The following is a 20125-nucleotide window of genomic DNA, read 5'->3' as shown; positions in this document are numbered from 1 at the left end:
AATTCTCTCTCTCCTTGAGATGAACTACACATCATCTTCTGCCCTCAGACATCAGAGGTCTTGGTTCTTAGGCCTTTGGACCATAAGACATACTCCACTGGCTCTTGTTTCTCAGGATTTCAGATATGGACTGAATTATACCACTGGCTTTCCTGGTTCTCCAGCAGGTAGACAGCGGACTGTGGGAATTCTCAGCCTCCATAATCAAGTGGGCCAATTCCAATAATAAATCTCCTCTTATATATATCTTGTTTTTCAGAGAAGCAGAACCAATAATATATATATATAAATAAATAATAAAAATAGATGTTATTGGTTTTGTTTCTCTGAAAAACCCTGACTAATACAAAGATTATTCACTTAAGTTTCAGCAAATGACCAGTGTTTTCCAAAATAAGTTTCACAAAATACTTAGTCTGTACATAACAATCAAAGAGGGTTCAAAACCATCCATGAGGGAAACCCTCAGTTAGAGAAGTTTACTGTATGACTTCTCAGAGGTTTTAATCTACCTATATATATTATGAATCTTGGAGGGGAGTATAGCATTTTTAAAACTCGTTTTGGTTCAGATCTATTTTCCCACAGAGCATCTTGAGAAAATGTTTCTCAGAACAGACTGGCAAATGCTAATTTACACAAAAGAGAAGCACCAGGACTGTTGGAAGAGGTTAAAACAAGTCGATGCTTTTAAGGAAAAATGCAAAAGTGTGGTTAACTTGCAAAAAAAAAAAAAAAAAAAAAGGGAGGACATAGCAGGATTTTCAGTCATTTAAGCAAAAGGAAAAAATACTAATAATATAAAGTGAGAGTTGGGGGGAATTCCGTGGGCATATCTATTTCCTGAGTTCTGCCTTTAAGTAGTCACTGGAGTGGGCTAAACCAGGCAAAATAAGGTCTGGTGAAAGACCAAAAGTCTTCTTTCCCCAGTTCTGTTGACATATAACATTGTGTAAGTTCCAAGAGTATAATGTGATGATTTGATACATACTGTGAAATAATTACCACAATAAGGTAATACATCCATCACCACACATAGTTACAAATTTTATTCTTCTGGTGAGAACTTTTAAGATCTACTCTTTTAGCAACTTTCAAGTACACAATACAGTATTGATAACTATAGTTACCACGTTATACATAAGATCCCCAGAACTTACTCTTCTTATAATTGGAAGTTTGTACCCTTTGGCCAACACCTCCCCATTTCCCACAACCTCCAGTCCCTGACAACCACTAATCTCTCTGAGAGTTCAGGTTTTTTAGACTCCACATATAAATGAAATCATACAGTCTTTGGTTTTCTCTGACTTACTTCTCTAAATACAATGCCCTCAAGGTTTATACACGTTGGTTCAAATGACACGACTTCTTTCTTTTTTACAGTTGAATAATATATCATTGTGTAAATATACCATATCTTACTTATCCATTCATTCACTGATCAAAACTTAATGTTGTGTTCATGTCTTTGCTACTGTGAATACTGCTGCAATGAACCTGGAGGTACAGATATCTCTTCAAGACGGTGATTTCATTTTCTTCAGCTACATGCCCAGACTGTGATTGCTAGATTGTATAGCAGATCAATTTTTAATTTTTTGAGGAATTTCCATATAGTTTTCAATAGTGGCTGTACTAATTTGCATTCCTACCAATAGTGCACAAAGGTTACCTTTTCTCCACAGCCTCAGCAGCACTTGTTATCTCTTGGGGTTTTTTGTTTGTTTGATAATAGCCACTCTAACAGGTGGGAGGTGATACCTCATTGTGGTTCTGATTTGAGTCTCCCTGATGATGAGTAATGTTAAGCCCCTTCCCATGTACCTGTTGGCCATTTTGGTATGTTCTTTGGAAAAAATGTTTATTCAGGTCCTTTGCCCATTTTTACCCATTTTTACCTATTGAGCTCTATGTTTTATATATTTGGATATTAACCCTTCCTCAAATTTATGGTGTGCCAGTATTTTCTTCCTTTCATAGGTTGCCTTTTCATTTTGTTGATCATTTCCTTTGCTGTGCAGAAACTTTTAGTTTAATGAAGTCCTATTTGTTTATTTTTTCCCCTGTTTTCTTCCAGGAGTTTTATGGTTTCAGGTCTTAACATTTAAGTTTTAAATCCATTTTGAGTTAATTTTTGTGAGTGGCATAAGATAGGCATCCAATTTCATTCTTTTGCACATGAACATCTAGTTATCCTGATACCATCTGATGAAAGACTATCCATTCCCCATTAAATATTCTTGGCTCCCTTGCCAAATATGAGTTGACCATATCCATGTGGGTTTATTTCTGGGCTCTCAATTCTGTTCCACTGGTCTATATGTCTATACCATACTGTTTTGATTACCACAGCTTTCTCACATACACTTGACCCTTTAACAATTTAGGGATTAGGAGTGCCAACTCCCCGCCACATGCAGTGGAAAACTCACATCTAACTTTATATCAGCTCTCCATATCCACAATTTTATATCCAAGATATAAATCACAGATAGTACAGTACTATAGCAGTTAGTGAAAAAAAAAATCAGATAAGTGGACCCTCGCAGTTCAAACACATGTTGTTCAGGGGCCAACTGTAGTTTGAAATCAGAGTGTGATGTTTCCAACTATGTTCTCCTTTTACAAGATTGTTTTGGCTATTCAGGGTCTTTTGTGATTCCATTCAAATTTTAAGAATGTTTTCTCTATTTTTGTGAAAAAATGCCATGGGAATTTTGATAGGTATTGCAGTGAATCTACAGATAGCTTTGGGGAGAATGAGCATTTTAACACTATTCTTTTGATGCAAGAACACAGGATATCTTTCATTTGTGTCTTCTTCAATCTCTCTCATCAAGTTTTCAGTGTACAGATCTTTCCCCTTCTTGGTTAAATTTATTATTAAATGTTTTATTGTTTTGACACTATCTAAAATGAGATTGTTATCTTTATTTCTTTTTCAGATAGCTCACTATCAGTGTAGAGAAATGCAACTGATTTTTGTATGTTGATTTTGTATCCTAAAAATTCACCAAATTTATTTTTAAGTTCTAACAGTTTTTTTGGTGGAGTCTTGTAGGGATTTTTATATACAGAACCATGTTATCTGCAAACAGACAATTTTATTTCTTCCTTTCTAATTTGGATGCCTTTTATTTCTTTCTCTTGCCTAATTACTCTGGCTAGAACTTCCAGTACTATGATCAAAAAGAGTGGTGAAAGTGGGCACCCTTGTCTTGTTCCTGACCTAAAGGAAAAGCTTTCAAACTTTTACCATTCAGTATGATGTTAGCTATGGGTTTGTCACATAGGGCTTTTAACATGTTATGGTATAATCCTTCTATACCCAATTTGATGGGATATTGAATTTTGTTAAACACTTTTCCTGCTCTATTAAAAAGATGTTATGGCTTTTATCCTTCATTCTATGAACGTGGTGTATCATCTTTATTGATTTACCTTGAATCATCCTTGCATCCCAGGGATATATTCCAGTTGATCATAGTATTTGATCCTTTCATCAGATCATATTTTACCAGATCATACACATACTGTTTGCTAGTATTTTGTTAAAAAATTTTATGTTAATACTTGTCAGGGATATTGGCCTATAGTTTTCTTTTCTTGTAGTGTCCTTATCTCGCTTTGATATCAGGGTAATGCTGGCCTTGTTAAAATGAGTTTGGGAGTGTTTCATCCTCCTCAAGTTTTGGGAAGATTTTGAGAAGGATTGGTGTTAATTCTTCTTTGAAATTTGGTAGAATTCACCAGTGAAATGATCCAGTCACGGGCTTTTCTTTGTTGAGACATTTTTGCTTACTGATTCAATCTCCTTAATTATTATTGGTTTGTTCAGATTCTTTACTTCTGATTCAGTCTTCGTAGTTTATATGTTTCAAGGAATTTATCCATGTATTCTAGGTTATCCAATCTGTTGGCATATAACTGTTCATAGTGGCCTCTTACAACCATTTGTATTTCTATGATAAGTTTAATGTCTCCTTTTTCATTTATAATTTTCAGTCCTCTCTCTTTTGTCTTAGTTTAGCTAAAGATTTGTCAATTTTGTTTTTTTTTTTTTTTCAAAAAAAACTCTTAGCTTCATTTTTTTCCTATTGTCGTTCTAATCTCTATTTCATTTGATCTCTGCTCTAACCTTTATTAATTCTTTCCTTCTGCTAATTTTGAGCCTAGATTAAACTTCTTTTCTAATTCCTCCACGTGTAAAGTTAGGTTATTTATTTGGAGACCTAAAGCCTTAAATCAGACAAAGGACACAAGCCAAATTCAAGGGAACAAAATGAGGAACTTCAATAGTGTCTAGGGAACACAGTACAAATTCTTTAGTGACAAAGAAACATTAGGCATGAATGTTAGCACTATCCACTGCCTAAAACAACTATAGATGGAGCTTCTAGGAAATCTGGCAGAAAGCCTAATATTAATAAAAACTAAGCAATAGAGCGTAAGACAAATCTAATTTAACTTGGTTTTTAATTCCAAAGCCTAGACCCTGCAGAAAAGAAAAACAAGTGAATGAATATAGAAATTTTTTTACAAGTAGTTCAAACCCCTACCCAACAATCACATCTTCAGCTATACGTGCTTTGCTCATGCCATTTTCTCTGCCTGGAAGACTTCTCCCTAACCTTACCACTTTTCATTTCTCTAACTCTTACTTGTCCTTTAGAATTTAGCTCAAGCATCTTTCCCCTTAGGATGTGTTCTCTAAAGTTGCAGTTTTACATGCTTTCTTTCATGACACCCTTTAAGAAACAAATAATTACTGCACACCTACCACCTGGCAGGCACCTGATACATTTTTCCTTCATAACACTTATTTGCACTGTAGGAAGACCATTTTCATTGACCTATTATCATTTTTTTACCTTGCACCCTCTCCCACACATCTCAGAGCCTAGCCAGTGTGTCTGGGGATCTTTAGTGAATAACTCAAAGCTCCTATGAAGTACTAGGTGCTAGAGATTAAAATGATTCAGAAGTCCCTGCCCTCAGGAAGCTCATGAACTACACAGAAAGAGGAGATAAACAGTTATAACATACAATAGGATGAAATATGTGATAAATAACGGAATTAGTACAACAAACACATGAAAAGATGCTCAACATCACTAATTATTAGAGAAACACAAATCAAAACTACAATGAGGCATCACCTCACCTTGATCAGAATGGCCATCATCAAAAAATCTACAAATAATAAATACTGAAGAGGGTGTAGAGAAAAGGGAATCCTCCTACACTGTCAGTAGGAATGTAAATTGGTGCAGCCACTATGGAGAACAGCATGAAAATTTCTTAAAAAAATAAAAATAGATTTACCATATGATCCAACAATCCCATTCCTGGGCATATATCCAGGAAAGACAAAAACTCTAATTCAAAAAGATACATGTACTCCATATCTTGGCTATTTACAATAGCCAAGATATAAAAATAACCTAAATGTCCATTGATAGATGAATGGATAAAGAAGATATGGTATATACATTTTTTTCATGCTGTGAATATATATATTCATTAATATGTACAGAAATTTGTTAATTTTCCTTTTCCTTCCCTTTTTAACTATATTTTGTTACTTCATATGTTAACACCCATAAAATGTATGTATGTACATTTTTGCAGAGTTAACATCATAGAAAACTAGATGGCATCTAGCAGCTAATGGCATATTATGGCTTAATGACAGTGTTTTTCTTTTTCTTTTAAGTGGAAAAGCACTGATAATGATGTATTTCACAAATGATAAATGTCTTTAAGACTTTTTCAAGGTAATAAATAGGTGCTGGTGGTAGTAAAAAAGAAAAAGAAGAAGATATGGGTGTGTGGGGGGGTGTGTGTGTGTACATATACATATATATATATATAAGCTTCCCTGGTGGCTCAGCTGGTAAAGAATCTGCCTGCAATGCAGGAGACCTGGGTCCGATCCCTGGGTTGGGAAGATCGCCTGGAGAAGGGAACGGTTACCCACTCCAGTATTCTGACCTGGAGAATTCCATGGGCTGTATAGCCTATGATATCGCAGAGTCGAACACAACTGAGCAACTTTCACTTTCACATATATCACCATTATATATGTGTGTGTGTATATATATTATATAACAGAATACTACTCAGCCATAAAAAAAAATGCCATTTGCAGCAACATAGATGAACCTTGAGATTGTCATACTAAGTGAAGAAAGTCAGAGAGAGCAAGATAAATATCACATGACATCACTTAGATGTGGAATCTAACATTACGATTCAAATGAACTTATTTACAAAAGAGACATAGACTCACAGACACAGAAAACAAACTTATGGTCACCAAACAGGAAAGGGTAGCAGAGAAACAAATTAGGAGTTTGGAATTAACAGATACACACTACTATATCTAAAATAGATAAGCAACAAGGATTTACTTTATAGCAGAGGGAACCATGGGGCTTCCCTTGTGGCTCAGCTGGTAAAGAATCTGCCTGCAATATGGGAGGCCTGGGTTCAATCCCTGGGTTGGAAAGATCCCCTGGAGAAGGGAAAGGCTACTCACTCCAATATTCTGGCCTGCAGAATTCCCTGATAGCTCAGTTGGTAAAAAAAAATCTGCCTGCAATGCAGGAGACCCCAGTTTGATTCCTGGGTCAGGAAGATCCGCTGGAGAAGGAATAGGCTATCCACCCCAGTATTCTTGGGCTTCCCTTGTAGATAAGCCGGTAAAGAATCTGCCTGCAATGAGGGAGACCTGGGTTTGATCCCTGGGTTGGGAAGATCCCCTGGAGAAGGGAAAGGCTGCCCACTCCAGTATTCTGGCCTGGAGAATTCCATGGACTGTATAGTCCTTGGGGTCCCAAAGAGTTGGACACAACTGAGTGACTTTCACTTTCACAGGGGACTCTATATTCAATAACTTATAATAACCTATAATGGAAAAGAATCTGAAAAAGTGTATATAACTGAATCACTTTGCTATACATTGGAAAATATCACAACATTGTAAATCAACTGTATTTCAATAAAAAAGAAAAATAATGGCACGGGCAAAGGAAGCTCTGATAAAGAAGAGGTTGTATGCACAGCCTTCATACAGAAAAACTCATTCAATGTCCTGAACCTGTCTTGCAACAAAGCTCAGCAAACATGCACCTTGGCCTTACAAATAGTCTGCATACCCCTCACTGTTTAGCTCAGTGAGAATGAGTGTTTTTGCACTTCATTTCTTTCTTTATAGAGTTAAATTGCATTTTAGAAGCTAGGTATTCTCCCTTTCATGTGGTTGCCTTGACAAAGACAAAGTTGAGACCAAAGAGAGAGAGGCCAAAAGAAAATGCATGGCATCTGCAATCTTTAATCTGCAATTGTGTGTAGGTGTTGCAATCACTCTATTACTGGCCTTCAAGCAGCTGGTTCGGTTGGAAATCAAGTTTATGAACAGAACTGCTGCAACCATAAAGGATTTTTCCCCAGTGATTAAGCACTAAAATGATAGGTGTTAAATAAATACAAAGAAAAGAGAGAGCTTTGAGGGAGTCATTCTGTCTCTATCAGAATTCGAAAGGGAAAGCCACCTGACTGAGAGGGGGTGGGGAAGAGCCAGACTTCACTAGGTGGTGGTGTTCTGACTTCTGTTCTCAAACCCTGATGACGCTCACCCACCAAGTTCCTTCCAAAAGGGCACGGGCAAAATAGGAAAAGTACCTCCGCAGTTCATTCATAACCTTGAACGCCTTCCCCATGTGGGCAGGGTTGACAGTGATGGTCCTCTGGTTCTTCTCATCATCCCCAGTCTGTATCGGGGGCTGGGAGCTCGGTTTGATGCTGTGAACAGGAAAGGAGTGGGAGAGGAGAGAGAGGATCACATGTTGGCAAACTCATTGATCCAACTGTCACAAACCCATCCATTTGCCCACCCACCAGGAGCATCTCTGTCAGCCTGTTCTCTTCACCACAGGCCCAGAAGGGAAAGAAATCACTGGGTCAGGAATTTCTTCAGGATCTTCCAGTGCAAAATGTACCCCTCAGACCCTAGTTCAGCTTCTTCCATCAAGCACTGGTGTGACTTTGTGGGAAGTCCTTATTCTCCATCTCTCCATCCCTAAAAGGGTATGGGGTGAGGGGAGACTAAGCACTGTACCAATCACTTCACAGGGATGTAGGTTCATTCAACAAACATTTAGTGGAGCTTACTACATGCCAAGCACTGTGTTTAAATTCAAGAGAAACATAATAGGTAAGTCACAGATCATGCTTTCACAAAGCTTAGCGTTCAGTGATGGAGAAAGCCAAGTCAACATTTAAACATATCAGAGTATTATGATCTGATTGGAATTACAGAAGCACAAAGAGATTCCCAAGTAGTGCTAGTGGTAAAGAACTTGCCTGCCAATGCAGGAGACATAAGAGATGCAGGTTCGATTCCTGGGTAGGAAGATCCCCTAGAGGAGGAAATGGCAACCCACTCCAGTATTCTAGTCTGGAGAATCCCATGGACAGAGGAGCCTGGAAGGCTATGGTCCAGAGGGTCGCAAAGAGTCAGACACAACTGAGGCAACTTAGCGTGCACGCCCACACAGAAGCACAAAGGATAGGCAGCTATCTAAGTGATGGCAGGTTGAGGAAAAACTTACTAGAAGCTGAGGAAGAATAGAAATCTTAAGGAATAGCAGAAATTAACCAGGTAAGAAGGAAGATGGGGAAACAGAGGAAACAATATGAACTAAGACCAAGAGAAAGGGAGTCCAGTGGGATCAGAGCACTAGAAGTTCAGTAAAACTAAAAGACAGTATCAAGAGAAAGGTCTAGAAGACTGAGTAATCTTATAAGTGCCATATAAAAACAAACCTAAGGAGTTTGGATTTCATTCTAAAACAATGAGAAGCCCTCAGAGTTTTAAGCAAAGAGGTGGAGCAGGAAGCAAGTGAATACATGTGTGTTTTAGGAAGATCACATTGGCCACAGCATGGAGAATAGTGGCATAAGAGTGAAAGCTTTGGAGAAACCATAATCCCATAGAAAGACAAGGGATTGTAACTCTTATAAAATGACTATATGTGGGCTAGGTGAGCAAGTGGTGACTAGCAAGAGGCACCTATAATCTCAAAGCCTTCTACACCAAAGACAAAACACTCAAATTCCTGTGGGATGCCAACGAGATGCTCAATCACTTTCAAGCAACATGTCTCAACTTGATGGTGGGGTTGGAAAGAAGAATCCAAAAAATGAGCAAGAAAAGGACTTTCTCCCCAAATTGATAAAACTATTCAGCTCCAAGCCAAGTCTGAGACCTTGGAGTTATGTCTGTTTGGACCAGGCTAAGCTTTGCCTTCTCACAGAAAGCCGGAACCTTCTCCACTGGTGTAGATTTGGGGACCCACAGTTCACACCAACTCTAAGACACTGACAGTAACTTCCTTTGCCTTTCTCTAGTGGGCCTCTTTTTGATGTTACCACCCAGCCTTGCAAACTGGCTCAAGAAAAGGGTTGCTATGATTAAGATAGAGTTTCGGAGACCTGAGAGTCTCTCTAGATCTCACACTGGGACTGGTAACGTTGGAACATTCCAAAATAACCAGCATGCCAGACCCACAGCTTGTCTAACCAAGACACTCGCCTCTACTGGCTTCCTTCCCACTTTTAGTTCAGCAGGAAAATGTAAGCCACAGACATCTGAACTGTGGGACTGTCTGCATTCTGGGTGCAAAGAAGTTAGCTAAGCACAGGATGGTAAATATCAAGGCAGAGTCATTAAAAACATTAAGAAAATCTCAAAACAGAGAATGTTATCAAGGAGAGGGAGGACCTAGTAAAAATTAAAAACTTCCTATTAAAAATCCCACAAGTATAATTTCTTTTATAACTTAAGTGTCCTTCCCTACTCCAGGCCAGATAGATGTAAATTTCTATTTTATACTAAAAGTTTAATGATTTTACTTTTGATATTTAAGCCCTTATTTTATCTAATGTTGATTTTTATGTCACCATATGAAATATGGATCTAATTTTTTCCTGTAAGTTCCACTTACTGAATACTTTTTCTTTTCCCCCACTGACCTTTTTATGCCACCTTTAGACATATATCACAGAATGATAAACATAAAATGTCCTAATGAATATTCTTGTCATCTTCCTTATTTTAAATTTTAAAAAGATGTTTGTGATGTTTCCTCATTGTATGTTAATTTTAGGATTTTTGTAGATGGCCTTTATCAAATTAAGAAACTCACATTTTAATTTCAATCATAAATTATATTAATTTTATCAAATCTTTTCGTGAATCTAATGAGATGATCATATGGATGTTTCCCTTTAATCTGTTAATGTGGTATATCACATATTTTCTAATACTAAACTATATTTGCAATCCTGGAGTAAATTTAGAAACTGTAAAACACTGCACAAATATTCATTATAAATACTGTCTTCAAATTGCAGAGACTTAAAAGACAGGAAGAGAAAATATCTGGTATTGATCACAGAACAACTAAAGGTTTCTGACAGAAACTTTATGAGATTAGAGCTCATAACGACCCAGTGGACAGACATTATTAGTTCTATTTTACATATATGGGACAGATGTAGATCAAAGAGAGACATGCTGGAAGCGCTGACAACAATCTCCTGTGACTAGTAACTGGGAAGCTTGCTCTTCCTTATGTTAAGTCTTTGAATTATGCAGTCTTCCAGGATGGCCTAGTAGGTTAGGTTTTGCCTCCTCTATGAAGTCCTTTGACTACTTCATTCCTAAGTGATCTCTGCCTCCCCTAAACTGTTGTAGTATTTCTGGCCTGTAACTCAGCTGCACATGGAATACAAACCCATGTTTGATGACCTTTTTCATAGAACATATTTGAACACCCAGCCCCTTCATGCTAGACTCCATATTCCTGGTAAGCAAGGACGATGTGTCCAAGGACTCTCAACAGCTTAGCCTGCCCAGCAGAAGGCCAGGCCCACAGCAGGTCTTCATGACATATTTATCATCAATGAAATTTGATCTGAAAACCCTCCACTTTGTCCCTGTGGGTGGTAGACAGTAGAGCAGGGTGGGGATGATCTGCCCCAAACACTGCCCCCAACCCTAACAATCTTAAAAATGAAAGTAAACTTGGTCTTCAAAATTAAACTATAAATTAATACACATAAAATCCTATAATAATTGTTAACAAAAATACATAAACTGTAAACATTAGGCCCTCTTCCATGGCATGCCACCTCCCACAGCCTTTTCTCCCACCCTCCCCTCTCCTCCAAAGTCCAGATCCATATATCCATTATCTGAACTGAGTCCCCAACTTAGATTTTTCATAGTAACTTATACTCAACTGATGCTCCCCACCCTCTCTGAAACCTACTCATCTTTCTGTACTCTCTGTCTCAGAGTCATACCCAACTACCCACTCACCTATGCAAGGCAGAAACTGGGATATCATCTTTGATGTCTTCTTCCCTCCCTCTCTCACTTCACATACTACCACAAGTCCCATCAGTCCTAAGTCCTTTAATCTCTCTCTACTCCATTCCCTCTCACAGTCACTGCTACCACAACTTCAGTCCAGGCCATCACGATCTCTTACCTGGGGAGTTACTACAGTAACTTCCTCCTCACAGACTTCAGAATGATCTTTACAGAATGTCACTAGGTGCATGGCATGTCCTATGTGAAACCTCTCACTGGTTCCTCACTGCATACAGAAGAAATCTCAGAGATCCAGCCTGGTGCTTCCTTATCTCATTGCTGTCCTGAAGACTTTTTGTTACTCAAGTACTAAAATATTCACAATTGCCTAAATATACCAAGCTCTTTTGCCCTATCCCCATTCGCTGTCCCCTATGTCTAGCTCATTTTCACCAACCCTCAGACCTCTTGCTGACAGTCTCCCACTTTGCAGGCTGATTCTTTACTGTCTGAGCCACCAAGGAAGCCCATTAGTAAAATAATTAGGAAGAGATGAGTCTTTACCATGTCTTTAATATAACTAGTAAATCACATAATTTTAATAAGGGTTGTATTTAATGACTGACTCACAAAATTCTTAAAAATTTAACAAGCAGCTCTAGCAAGTGGATGAGTGCTGGTTCTTGCATACCACTGCCCACCCTAGATTTTGAGCTCCATGAAAACCAGGATGGTATCTTATTTCCCTCTATATTATTAGCCTATGGCACATGGCAGGTACTCAATAAATGATTGAGTAACTGAATGGCTGGATACGTAAATGAGGTATAACTACCAACTATCCCATCTTTTCTCACATCCTCTAAAACAATTATAGCTTTATCCCTCTCAACTTCCCCCTCTGTCCTTCCCCAAAGGAGGTGATGGGGGAGGGGAGGGGCTTTCTTAGCCAAACTAGCTTCCTGCGCTGGTGATTGAGAAGCAGGAGGCTCTTGACAGGAAGCGGGGCGGGGGGAGGCAGGGGTAGAAGAGAAAGTCACACTCCTCTAGAGAAGAAGGAAGAAAGCAAGAAGAGTTACTGCCTGTTGCGTTAGTTCTTAGGCTCTTTCCATCACTAAGAAAAATCCAGGCAATGAATAGAAAGGACAATAGCATGCATGTCAGCAAAGCAGGAGACGCAGAAACCTCAGAGCATCTAATTGTCCAGATGTGTTTGGGGGAATCTGCCAAATGAGGAACTCTGGAGCATCCAGGGTGTGAGAGAATGGAGAGGAGAGGAAAGGGGAGTCTAAGAAACACTGCTGAGAGTTAAGAACTGCATCCCTGCTGAAAGTCTTCAAGAGATGCAAATAAAGTTCAGGCAGCATGGGCCACACAGATAGAGCCCAAGCACATGATGGTCAAGCTATAAATGAGACAGAATAAAGAGAGGCAAAGTCACCTACAGGGGTCAACACAACTCTGTAAGTCGGAGGAAGGCTATGCCGAATGCATTAAAATCCCTCAATAAAGAAAATGTCCTTTTTAAAAAAAAGGAAAAAAAAAAGGTAAGAAAATTTCCTTTAGAAAGGGAAATCAAAAAACAAGGATCAGGCTGAGAAAGCTCTTGGTCCAGCTCACCCCACACTATGGAAGAAATGATTTAGTTATCAGACAATCATTAGGTTCAGCCTCATGTCAGATCCCTGCTGTGGAACTTGAAGCCTATAAACACTCCAATGCCCTTACTCAGTCCCCAGCTCGCAAATGCAGCCTCCTGATCAAGTTGGCTTCCCCTGTGGCTCTCCTTTAGGAAGCAAGAAAGTGTGGTAGCAGGCCCTCAGGAACATTGTGCCAGTAATACTTTTCATCACAAATTAATAAAATGACACTCTGACTGCTGTACCTCAGTTTCTCATGATGAGTTCATCAGCATGACTCCACTTCTTCAGGTCTCGGCAGCAAAGGACAAGAGAAGATTTTGGAACCTACGGGGCTCTGGGTAAACTAGCTCTGGGAGAACTAGCATATTTCTCAATCCTAAAGTTCAAGGCCAAAATGACCCAATTGAGATTTCTGCATCTGGATGAATGAACAACCTGTCACTTGAAGACATCCAAGTAATGGGATTCAGGGTGTGATAGTGCCTCCCTGTCCTCAAGGAACACCCACACACACAGACTGCTATAGAGCCCCATATTCTCCTACTTTTTCACTTGTGCCACCTCAGTTCAAGCATTAGTTGATTCCCTGCAACAGGCCACACGGACCCAGGGAAGATAATGCATCAGTAAGTTATGGTTTCTGGGTAGTAACAGTTAACGTTTACTGAAACTTTACTTTACCTCTACTATCTCATTTTATCTTCAGAACAACCTTATAAAGTATAACCTCCTCAGGCACTGAGATAAAACTTGTCCAGAAATCCCACATAACTACTAAGTGGAGAACTGACACTCAGACCCATGTCTAATTCACTCCAGGGTTTATGCTCTTCATAACAATGTCCACTGTCTTGGGATAATGTCCACAGTCCAACAGCCCAAGGGAGACTCAATCCTTATGATCCACTCTCTGAGGATCATCATGGTGTGGCCAAACCAAGCCAATGAAGAAGACTGAATCCCCTAGGACCTGTGCCATGGCACTATTTCACTCCACTGATTGTGGGGAACTACAGTATATACTGGAGTTAATATTATTAATTGGACAGAACTCAGAATTTTCATACAAGCCCGTCATGATGCATCAAAGCTGGTCAGCAGCTGCTGCCATTCTTGTAATGTGCTCTTTCATAAACCAGTTCAAGAACAGGTATGTTACTAATCACATTCCCAACAGTCCAATTCACAAATAGCTTCCTTCCAAACCAAGAAGGCAATCACTTCAGCAGGCTGCATAAAAATGCAAAATATAAGAAAAACATGAGTTCAGACAGACAGAATGAGACAAGGGGAGGGAAAGACTGAAAGAAAACACAGCCCTCATTATGTAGCCTTTTGGAAGCCAAACTTCTATTAGGTTTGAATAGAAGAGCTGAACTCTTCCATGTGTGTGGTTTTGATAGAGGTTACAAGAGACTTTCATAAGTTAAAAAGAAAAGTCCGTGAAAGCAGGGCTGAGAGTCCAAAAATCCTTTTAAATTATAAAAAGTTACAGATTTGTAACTTGACAACCATTGAACTTGATAGAGAAAAAATTTTAAGAACAAAACATGTTCAAATTATTTTTTACACAGTGCATGAATGCTCTTTTCAGTCTAACCTAGTTTCAAGGTTTATCCAGAAATGGAAAAAAAAAAATTAGGTCAATTCTATGATGGCAACTTTCATCAAATAAAACACTTGCTTTAGAAAACTTACCCCAAAATGTTCTTGTATGGATGTGTCTTAACAATATAAAACCTAGCAAACAGCAAAAACCTAAAAGCTCAAATCTGGGCATGGGGAAATCAAGAGGTTTCTTCCAACTGACTTTGTTTTCTTGCAGTTGAAAACCTTGCTTCACCAAAAATTATTTCCAAAATGGAAAGTTTGGTTTCAATTATCATGGTTGAAATGCACATATGCTTCAGGCAGCAGTGATGCCCAAAAATTTCTACAGAAGTTTCCACCCATGCCTTCTATGGATGGGAGAGGGCTGAGAGGAAGAGAAAGCCTGGGGCACTGAACACTTGCTCTTCCCTGGGTCTTGCCAGTGATACACCAGGCGTTGTAAAACTCAGCTTTTGAGAGATTTAGCTGTCTACATCATGTTTTTGTTTTTGTTTTTTAAAATAAGATCTGTTCCTGATCAAGGACAGAAAAATAAGCTCTCAGGGTTCTAGGAGCAGGCTGTCCTCCATAAGAATGAGGCATTCTCTCTCTTAGGACTGTTCTCATAAATTCAAGGCACAGCATTGGGCACACAATGCCCCTTGCAGTAAGAGGCATCCTGATGCTTCTGATAAAGAAAACCACCACAATTTTAAGAAAAATGGACAGCCAACACCCGCTTCTGTGATGCTTCTTCTAAAAGTTGTGGTTCTCTGCAATTCTTGTGAATATCCCAGAGACTGCCTGGAAATTTTTTTAACTGTGGTAAAAATACATTTAACTTGAAATTTACCCTTTTAAGAATATAGCTCAGAGGCTTTAAGTGTGTATATGTTCTTGTGCAACCATCTATTTCCAGAACTTTTTCATTTCCCTAATTTAAAACTCCATGCCCATCAAGCATTTCTCCCTCTCCCCAGACAGACCCTGGCAACCACCAGTCTACTTTTTGTCTCTATGAATTTGACCATTCTAGATACCTCGTATAAGTTGGGAATTTACTGTAATCTATCCACAAGGCTGATTTTTAGAACTTAAATAAAATCCCAGTAGTCAAGCTACTGTCATTTTCAATGTGCTCTACACATACACACACACACACACACACACAAATTTGTCACTGTAGTGATGTCATGGTTCCAAACCACTAAGGCATCTGAAGCCTCGGGGTGTCTATAAAAAGGAGGACTAAGGTAAGGCTTCCTAGGTGGCACAGTGGTAAAGAACCTGCCTGCCAATGCAAGAGATGCAAGAGACTCAAGTTCAATTCCTGGGTCAGGAAGATGCCCTGGAACAGGAAATGGCAATCCACTGCAGTAGTCTTGCTTGGAAAATTCCAGGTGTCTTGTGGGCTACAATCCATAGGAATCACAGAGTCTGACAGGACTGAGCACACACATGTGCACACACACACACAAGTGTTGATGAACCCTACAAGAGGAAGAGCCAAGCCCTGTGTGGTATCTCACTGTGAGGAGACAGTTTAGGTGGATGCAAGATGAACTGATAGCCTCTTAATTTTCTCATGGGAATGGTCCCACAAAATCTGCTTTGGATTATAAATATAGGAAGGCCTTAAAATAAGCCTTGGTTAGTATCCAAGAACAAATTATGGAGTACAATAGGGCAACAGATGAACACTAACAATAATAGCAACTACCATTTACTGAGAACTTACTCTGTGCCAGAAAAACTTACTAGGTGCTTTATCTATATTACCTCCTTTGATATTCACAACTCTGTGAGATATGGATACTGTCCCTCTACATCAAAAAGAAAAATTAATTCTGAAAAAAATGTGACACACTCAAGGTCATACAGTTTATGAAATAGATTCACTGCAAGCTCTATGTTACCCCAAAGCCCATGTTTTAATTAATAGTCTTTTAAGGTAGAAGTTATTTTCAAACCCTCATGGCAAAGAAAGAAAATTGTTCATTAGAAATCTCTTGGCTGAAAATTCTTAATGCTTAAAAACAGCCCCAATTAAGCTTCAGCAGGTTAAATGTGGAAGAACAAAACTTAGGATCCCTCCAGTCTCTAGAGGTCTGACATATGATCCTAGGCCAGTCACCCAGTTTCTCTGGCCCCGAGTTTCCCAGGGAACTTGTGAAAGAACCCTACTTCCCCCTTTTCTGCCCTACCTCAAAGCATTCCATGGGGTCAATTACCCATGCTGAGATAATAAGGCTGATAGCCAAGGATGAACCTATTGGCCAGAGGTTTCAATCGCCTCTCGGAGAGGCAATTTTTAGTTATTGGAGCTTCTCACAAAAGTCATCAGCTAATCAGCAAATAATTATCTAATACCTACTATGTGTCCAGCCACACAGTAGATAATGTGGAGTATTCAGAGGTACAGGCAACATTCTTGCCCTTGAGGACCTATCCCCCACTGTGGGAACTTACAAGATACATGAAACAAAAGCACAAAAACATCTTGTGGGTGGGCCTATTATTCAGTACCCAACTATGAGATTCAAACTAGAAGTAATGAAATTAGGTAGAACATCTGCCAGAACCAGAAGAGCTTAAGTTTCCAAGAGAAAGTGGAATTTTAAAACCATCTTGATAGATGAATAACTTTTGGAAAAGTGAAAGCAAAAGGCATTCCAAGCAAAAGAAACTCTGGAGGCTAAGGATCTGAGACCAGATGTAGTAGTGCACAGGATGAGTGATCACAAGAAAGACCCATAGATCTCTCAGTAGGGGTATATGAGTGAGCAGTAGGAATGGGAACTGGAGCCAGATTTCAGAAGACTTGAATGCCTGGCAGGGTAAGCTGGTCTTAGAGTGGGAACAAAAGGTAGTGAGCTCGGGGACCTGGTGAACACTGGAAGCTGCAAGGTTTGGATTTCTCTGCTTTTGATAGAAGGAATGCAAAAGAACACGTGTAAAAACTGGGGGTTGCAATGCCAAAGACCTCAGCCATCCCAGTTGAAAGACCAGACTGCTGAAGAACAAGAGAGCTCCTAGGAGGCCAGGGCTCGTTACATTTTGGAACACAAAACTGAGAACATAGTAAGTACCCCAAAATGCTTGGGAAGCAGTGCTTTGATCTACTGTTGCTAGTCTCAAATGGACCTTTCAGTCCTAATATGTAAGCAAACAGGCTTGATCTAGAATCTCTAAACCTCCATTCATATCACCCCTGCCCTCTGTTAGCTACTAGACCAATACAAGAAGGTGGAGGACACTGCACACTTCTGCCGTAAGGAAGCAGGCTTTCAGATGCTCTGTCACCCAGGGGGCTACACAGGATCCAACACTAAGCTCCTGTTGCAAAGGACACTCAAGGAGAGACACTCAACCAGCAGTACATTCAGTCTAAAGAGTCCCAGTTCTCTTCCTAGGAGTTACATCAAGAAACACAGCCCCTGGGGGCCTCTTCAGACAAGAAGACACTATATAATCCTGCCAGTCCTAGTGGGGTTTAGAGAGCTTTAATGACATCACTGTGCCCCCATGAGATGCAAGACTGGGGACAATCCATGCAAAAGAAATTGTTTATTGAGGTTCACTCTAGGCATTGTTGACTTAGTTGAACCTGTTACCCTTTAACCAGCTGGTTACCATCTGAATCAAACTGGTGACTTAGAGCAGCAGCCGTCCTCCCTCAGGGGTCCATTGCCATGGCCTGACTGCTCTTAGTCTTCTCACCTCAAGGAAAAGGCAAGTCTCGTTCTCTACCAGCCGCAGACTCACAGAATGAAGAGGAGACATTTTGGCACACAGAGAAGTGACCCGCCCCTGCACCACACTCAGCACCTTCACAATTAAAGAATCAGAGCCTCAGATAACAGCCTTAAAATGTATTAAAATGCATGGGGCTGCCAGGCAAAAAATCTCTCGCTAGGTAGATCCAGCTCAACAGAAGTACTGAAATTCCTTTCTGGTAATTTCTATTTCATAAAGAAACCCCTGACGAAAGGAGCAAGAGTTTCCCTAAAGAATATAACTTCCAGTATCATTAGGAAACTTTCAATGCAAATGGAAAGTTCCGAGCAAGTGACACCTGAACGGATTTCTCTCCTTCTTACTTTAACTTTTGTGTGCATACAGGTACACACACATACACACACACACTTTTAGGAAAGACATCAGCTTGGCATGCTTGTTGACAACTTGAGCAAGTACTCTGTGCCAGGCCAGCCCTGCTATGACATCAAAAAACACCCACCAAAGAAAAAACACCCCGGGGGAAAGTAGCCAGGAAAGGGAAACGCCTCCTTGAAACAGCCTGATACAGTCCATGCTGACTCTTCCCGAACACCAGTCAGGAAGTCACTTCTTTCAGGGTGCTCCGCTGCCCTGCAAACCCAGACCTGTCTCTGCGGAAGCCAGATCTCTGGGGAAAGGGGTTTCCCTGCTCTGACTCTGCCGCCGGCTGGGATCCATCAGTGACCAGGTCTTCCAGCCCTGTCTAACCAACGCCAATACAAAAGCTGGTGGCTGCACTGTGAGTGCGTGTACACATACACAAACACACACACACACACACACTTCTACACACATACATACCTTTCCCCGTCCATTGTGTGAGGCCCAGCTGGGGTGGCAGCCGCTGAGCTGTGCCTGCACCGGAGGATCCTAGCTCTATTCTGCTCGGTTCTCCCAGCCAACCAGCGGGAGATCTGATCAGCAGCAGTGATTCAGCATGGCTGCAAATGAAGCCACCTCCCTCTCGATCCTCCTTCCTCTGACTTACTCTCGGCAGCTTCTACCGCAGAATCAGCAGCAGCAGAAAACGTCTTACCCAGAGCTCCCTGCAGCCCTTTCAGCTGCTAAAAGCAGCAACCCACTTGCTCCCCCTCCCCCGCAGGCTTGCTGCTCCTCCGTCTCCTAGGAACAGCGCAGCAACAGCAACCCAAGTGCAAGGCCACCTTTCCAGTCGCTTCCACATCTGCCCAGGCATCCCCAGGCGACCAGCCGACCCCAGTACCTCCTGCCTCCTCTGCCTAGACTGAAAAGACTTGGGCAGTTCCTCACTAGCCTGAGAAATACTGGTCCCCACCTCCTCCCCTGCCCCCATAGGCTGTGAGTCTGTCAGCCTAGCCAGATTGCTGGAATGAGGAGGCCCCTCTGTGGCTTCCAGTGGACTTTATCCACCTGGGGAAATTGACTTGTAGGTCACAGCTCATTTTCCAATTCCTCCTCCCAAAATCTACAGCAGCTCTGAGAGTCTGATAGATGAAGAGAAGTTAGGGTAAAAGAGCCTGATGGAACCGAGAAGAATGCAGAAAGAAGTTAAGAAAAAGGGAACTGAAACAGATACTATTTTACTGCAAGAGGCTAAACTGCAGTAAAGCCATGACAATGGGACCACATACATTTATTTCCCCAAGCCACACTGAAAGACCACAAGTTCCACAGCACAACCCTAAAACACCTTCCAAAAGTCTCTCATGTTAAAATCTGTCTTAAGCTGTAGCTTCAACCAGTCAGT

The 20125-nt window shown here is 40.4% G+C and overlaps 1 protein-coding gene across 1 annotated transcript in view; it reads right to left on the bottom strand.

Annotated features, from left to right (window-relative positions):
• The window catches only part of KLHL3 (kelch like family member 3), a 124728-nt gene extending 105082 nt beyond the window's left edge, over positions 1-19646 (bottom strand). The window contains exons 1-2 of the mRNA XM_043465430.1: positions 19201-19646; positions 7690-7809 (exon numbers count right to left, since the gene is read on the bottom strand). Of these exons, the coding sequence (XP_043321365.1) occupies positions 7690-7809; positions 19201-19214 (134 nt within the window). The 5' untranslated portion in view covers positions 19215-19646. The remainder of the gene's footprint in view (positions 1-7689; positions 7810-19200) is intronic.
• Positions 19647-20125: the final 479 nt, after the last annotated feature.

The sequence above is a fragment of the Cervus canadensis genome, chromosome 4 (assembly GCF_019320065.1).
Source record: "Cervus canadensis isolate Bull #8, Minnesota chromosome 4, ASM1932006v1, whole genome shotgun sequence".
NCBI classification, from domain to species: Eukaryota; Metazoa; Chordata; class Mammalia; order Artiodactyla; family Cervidae; genus Cervus; species Cervus canadensis.
Note: the sequence above shows the minus strand (reverse complement) of the source record. Positions and strands in the feature narration are given on the sequence as shown.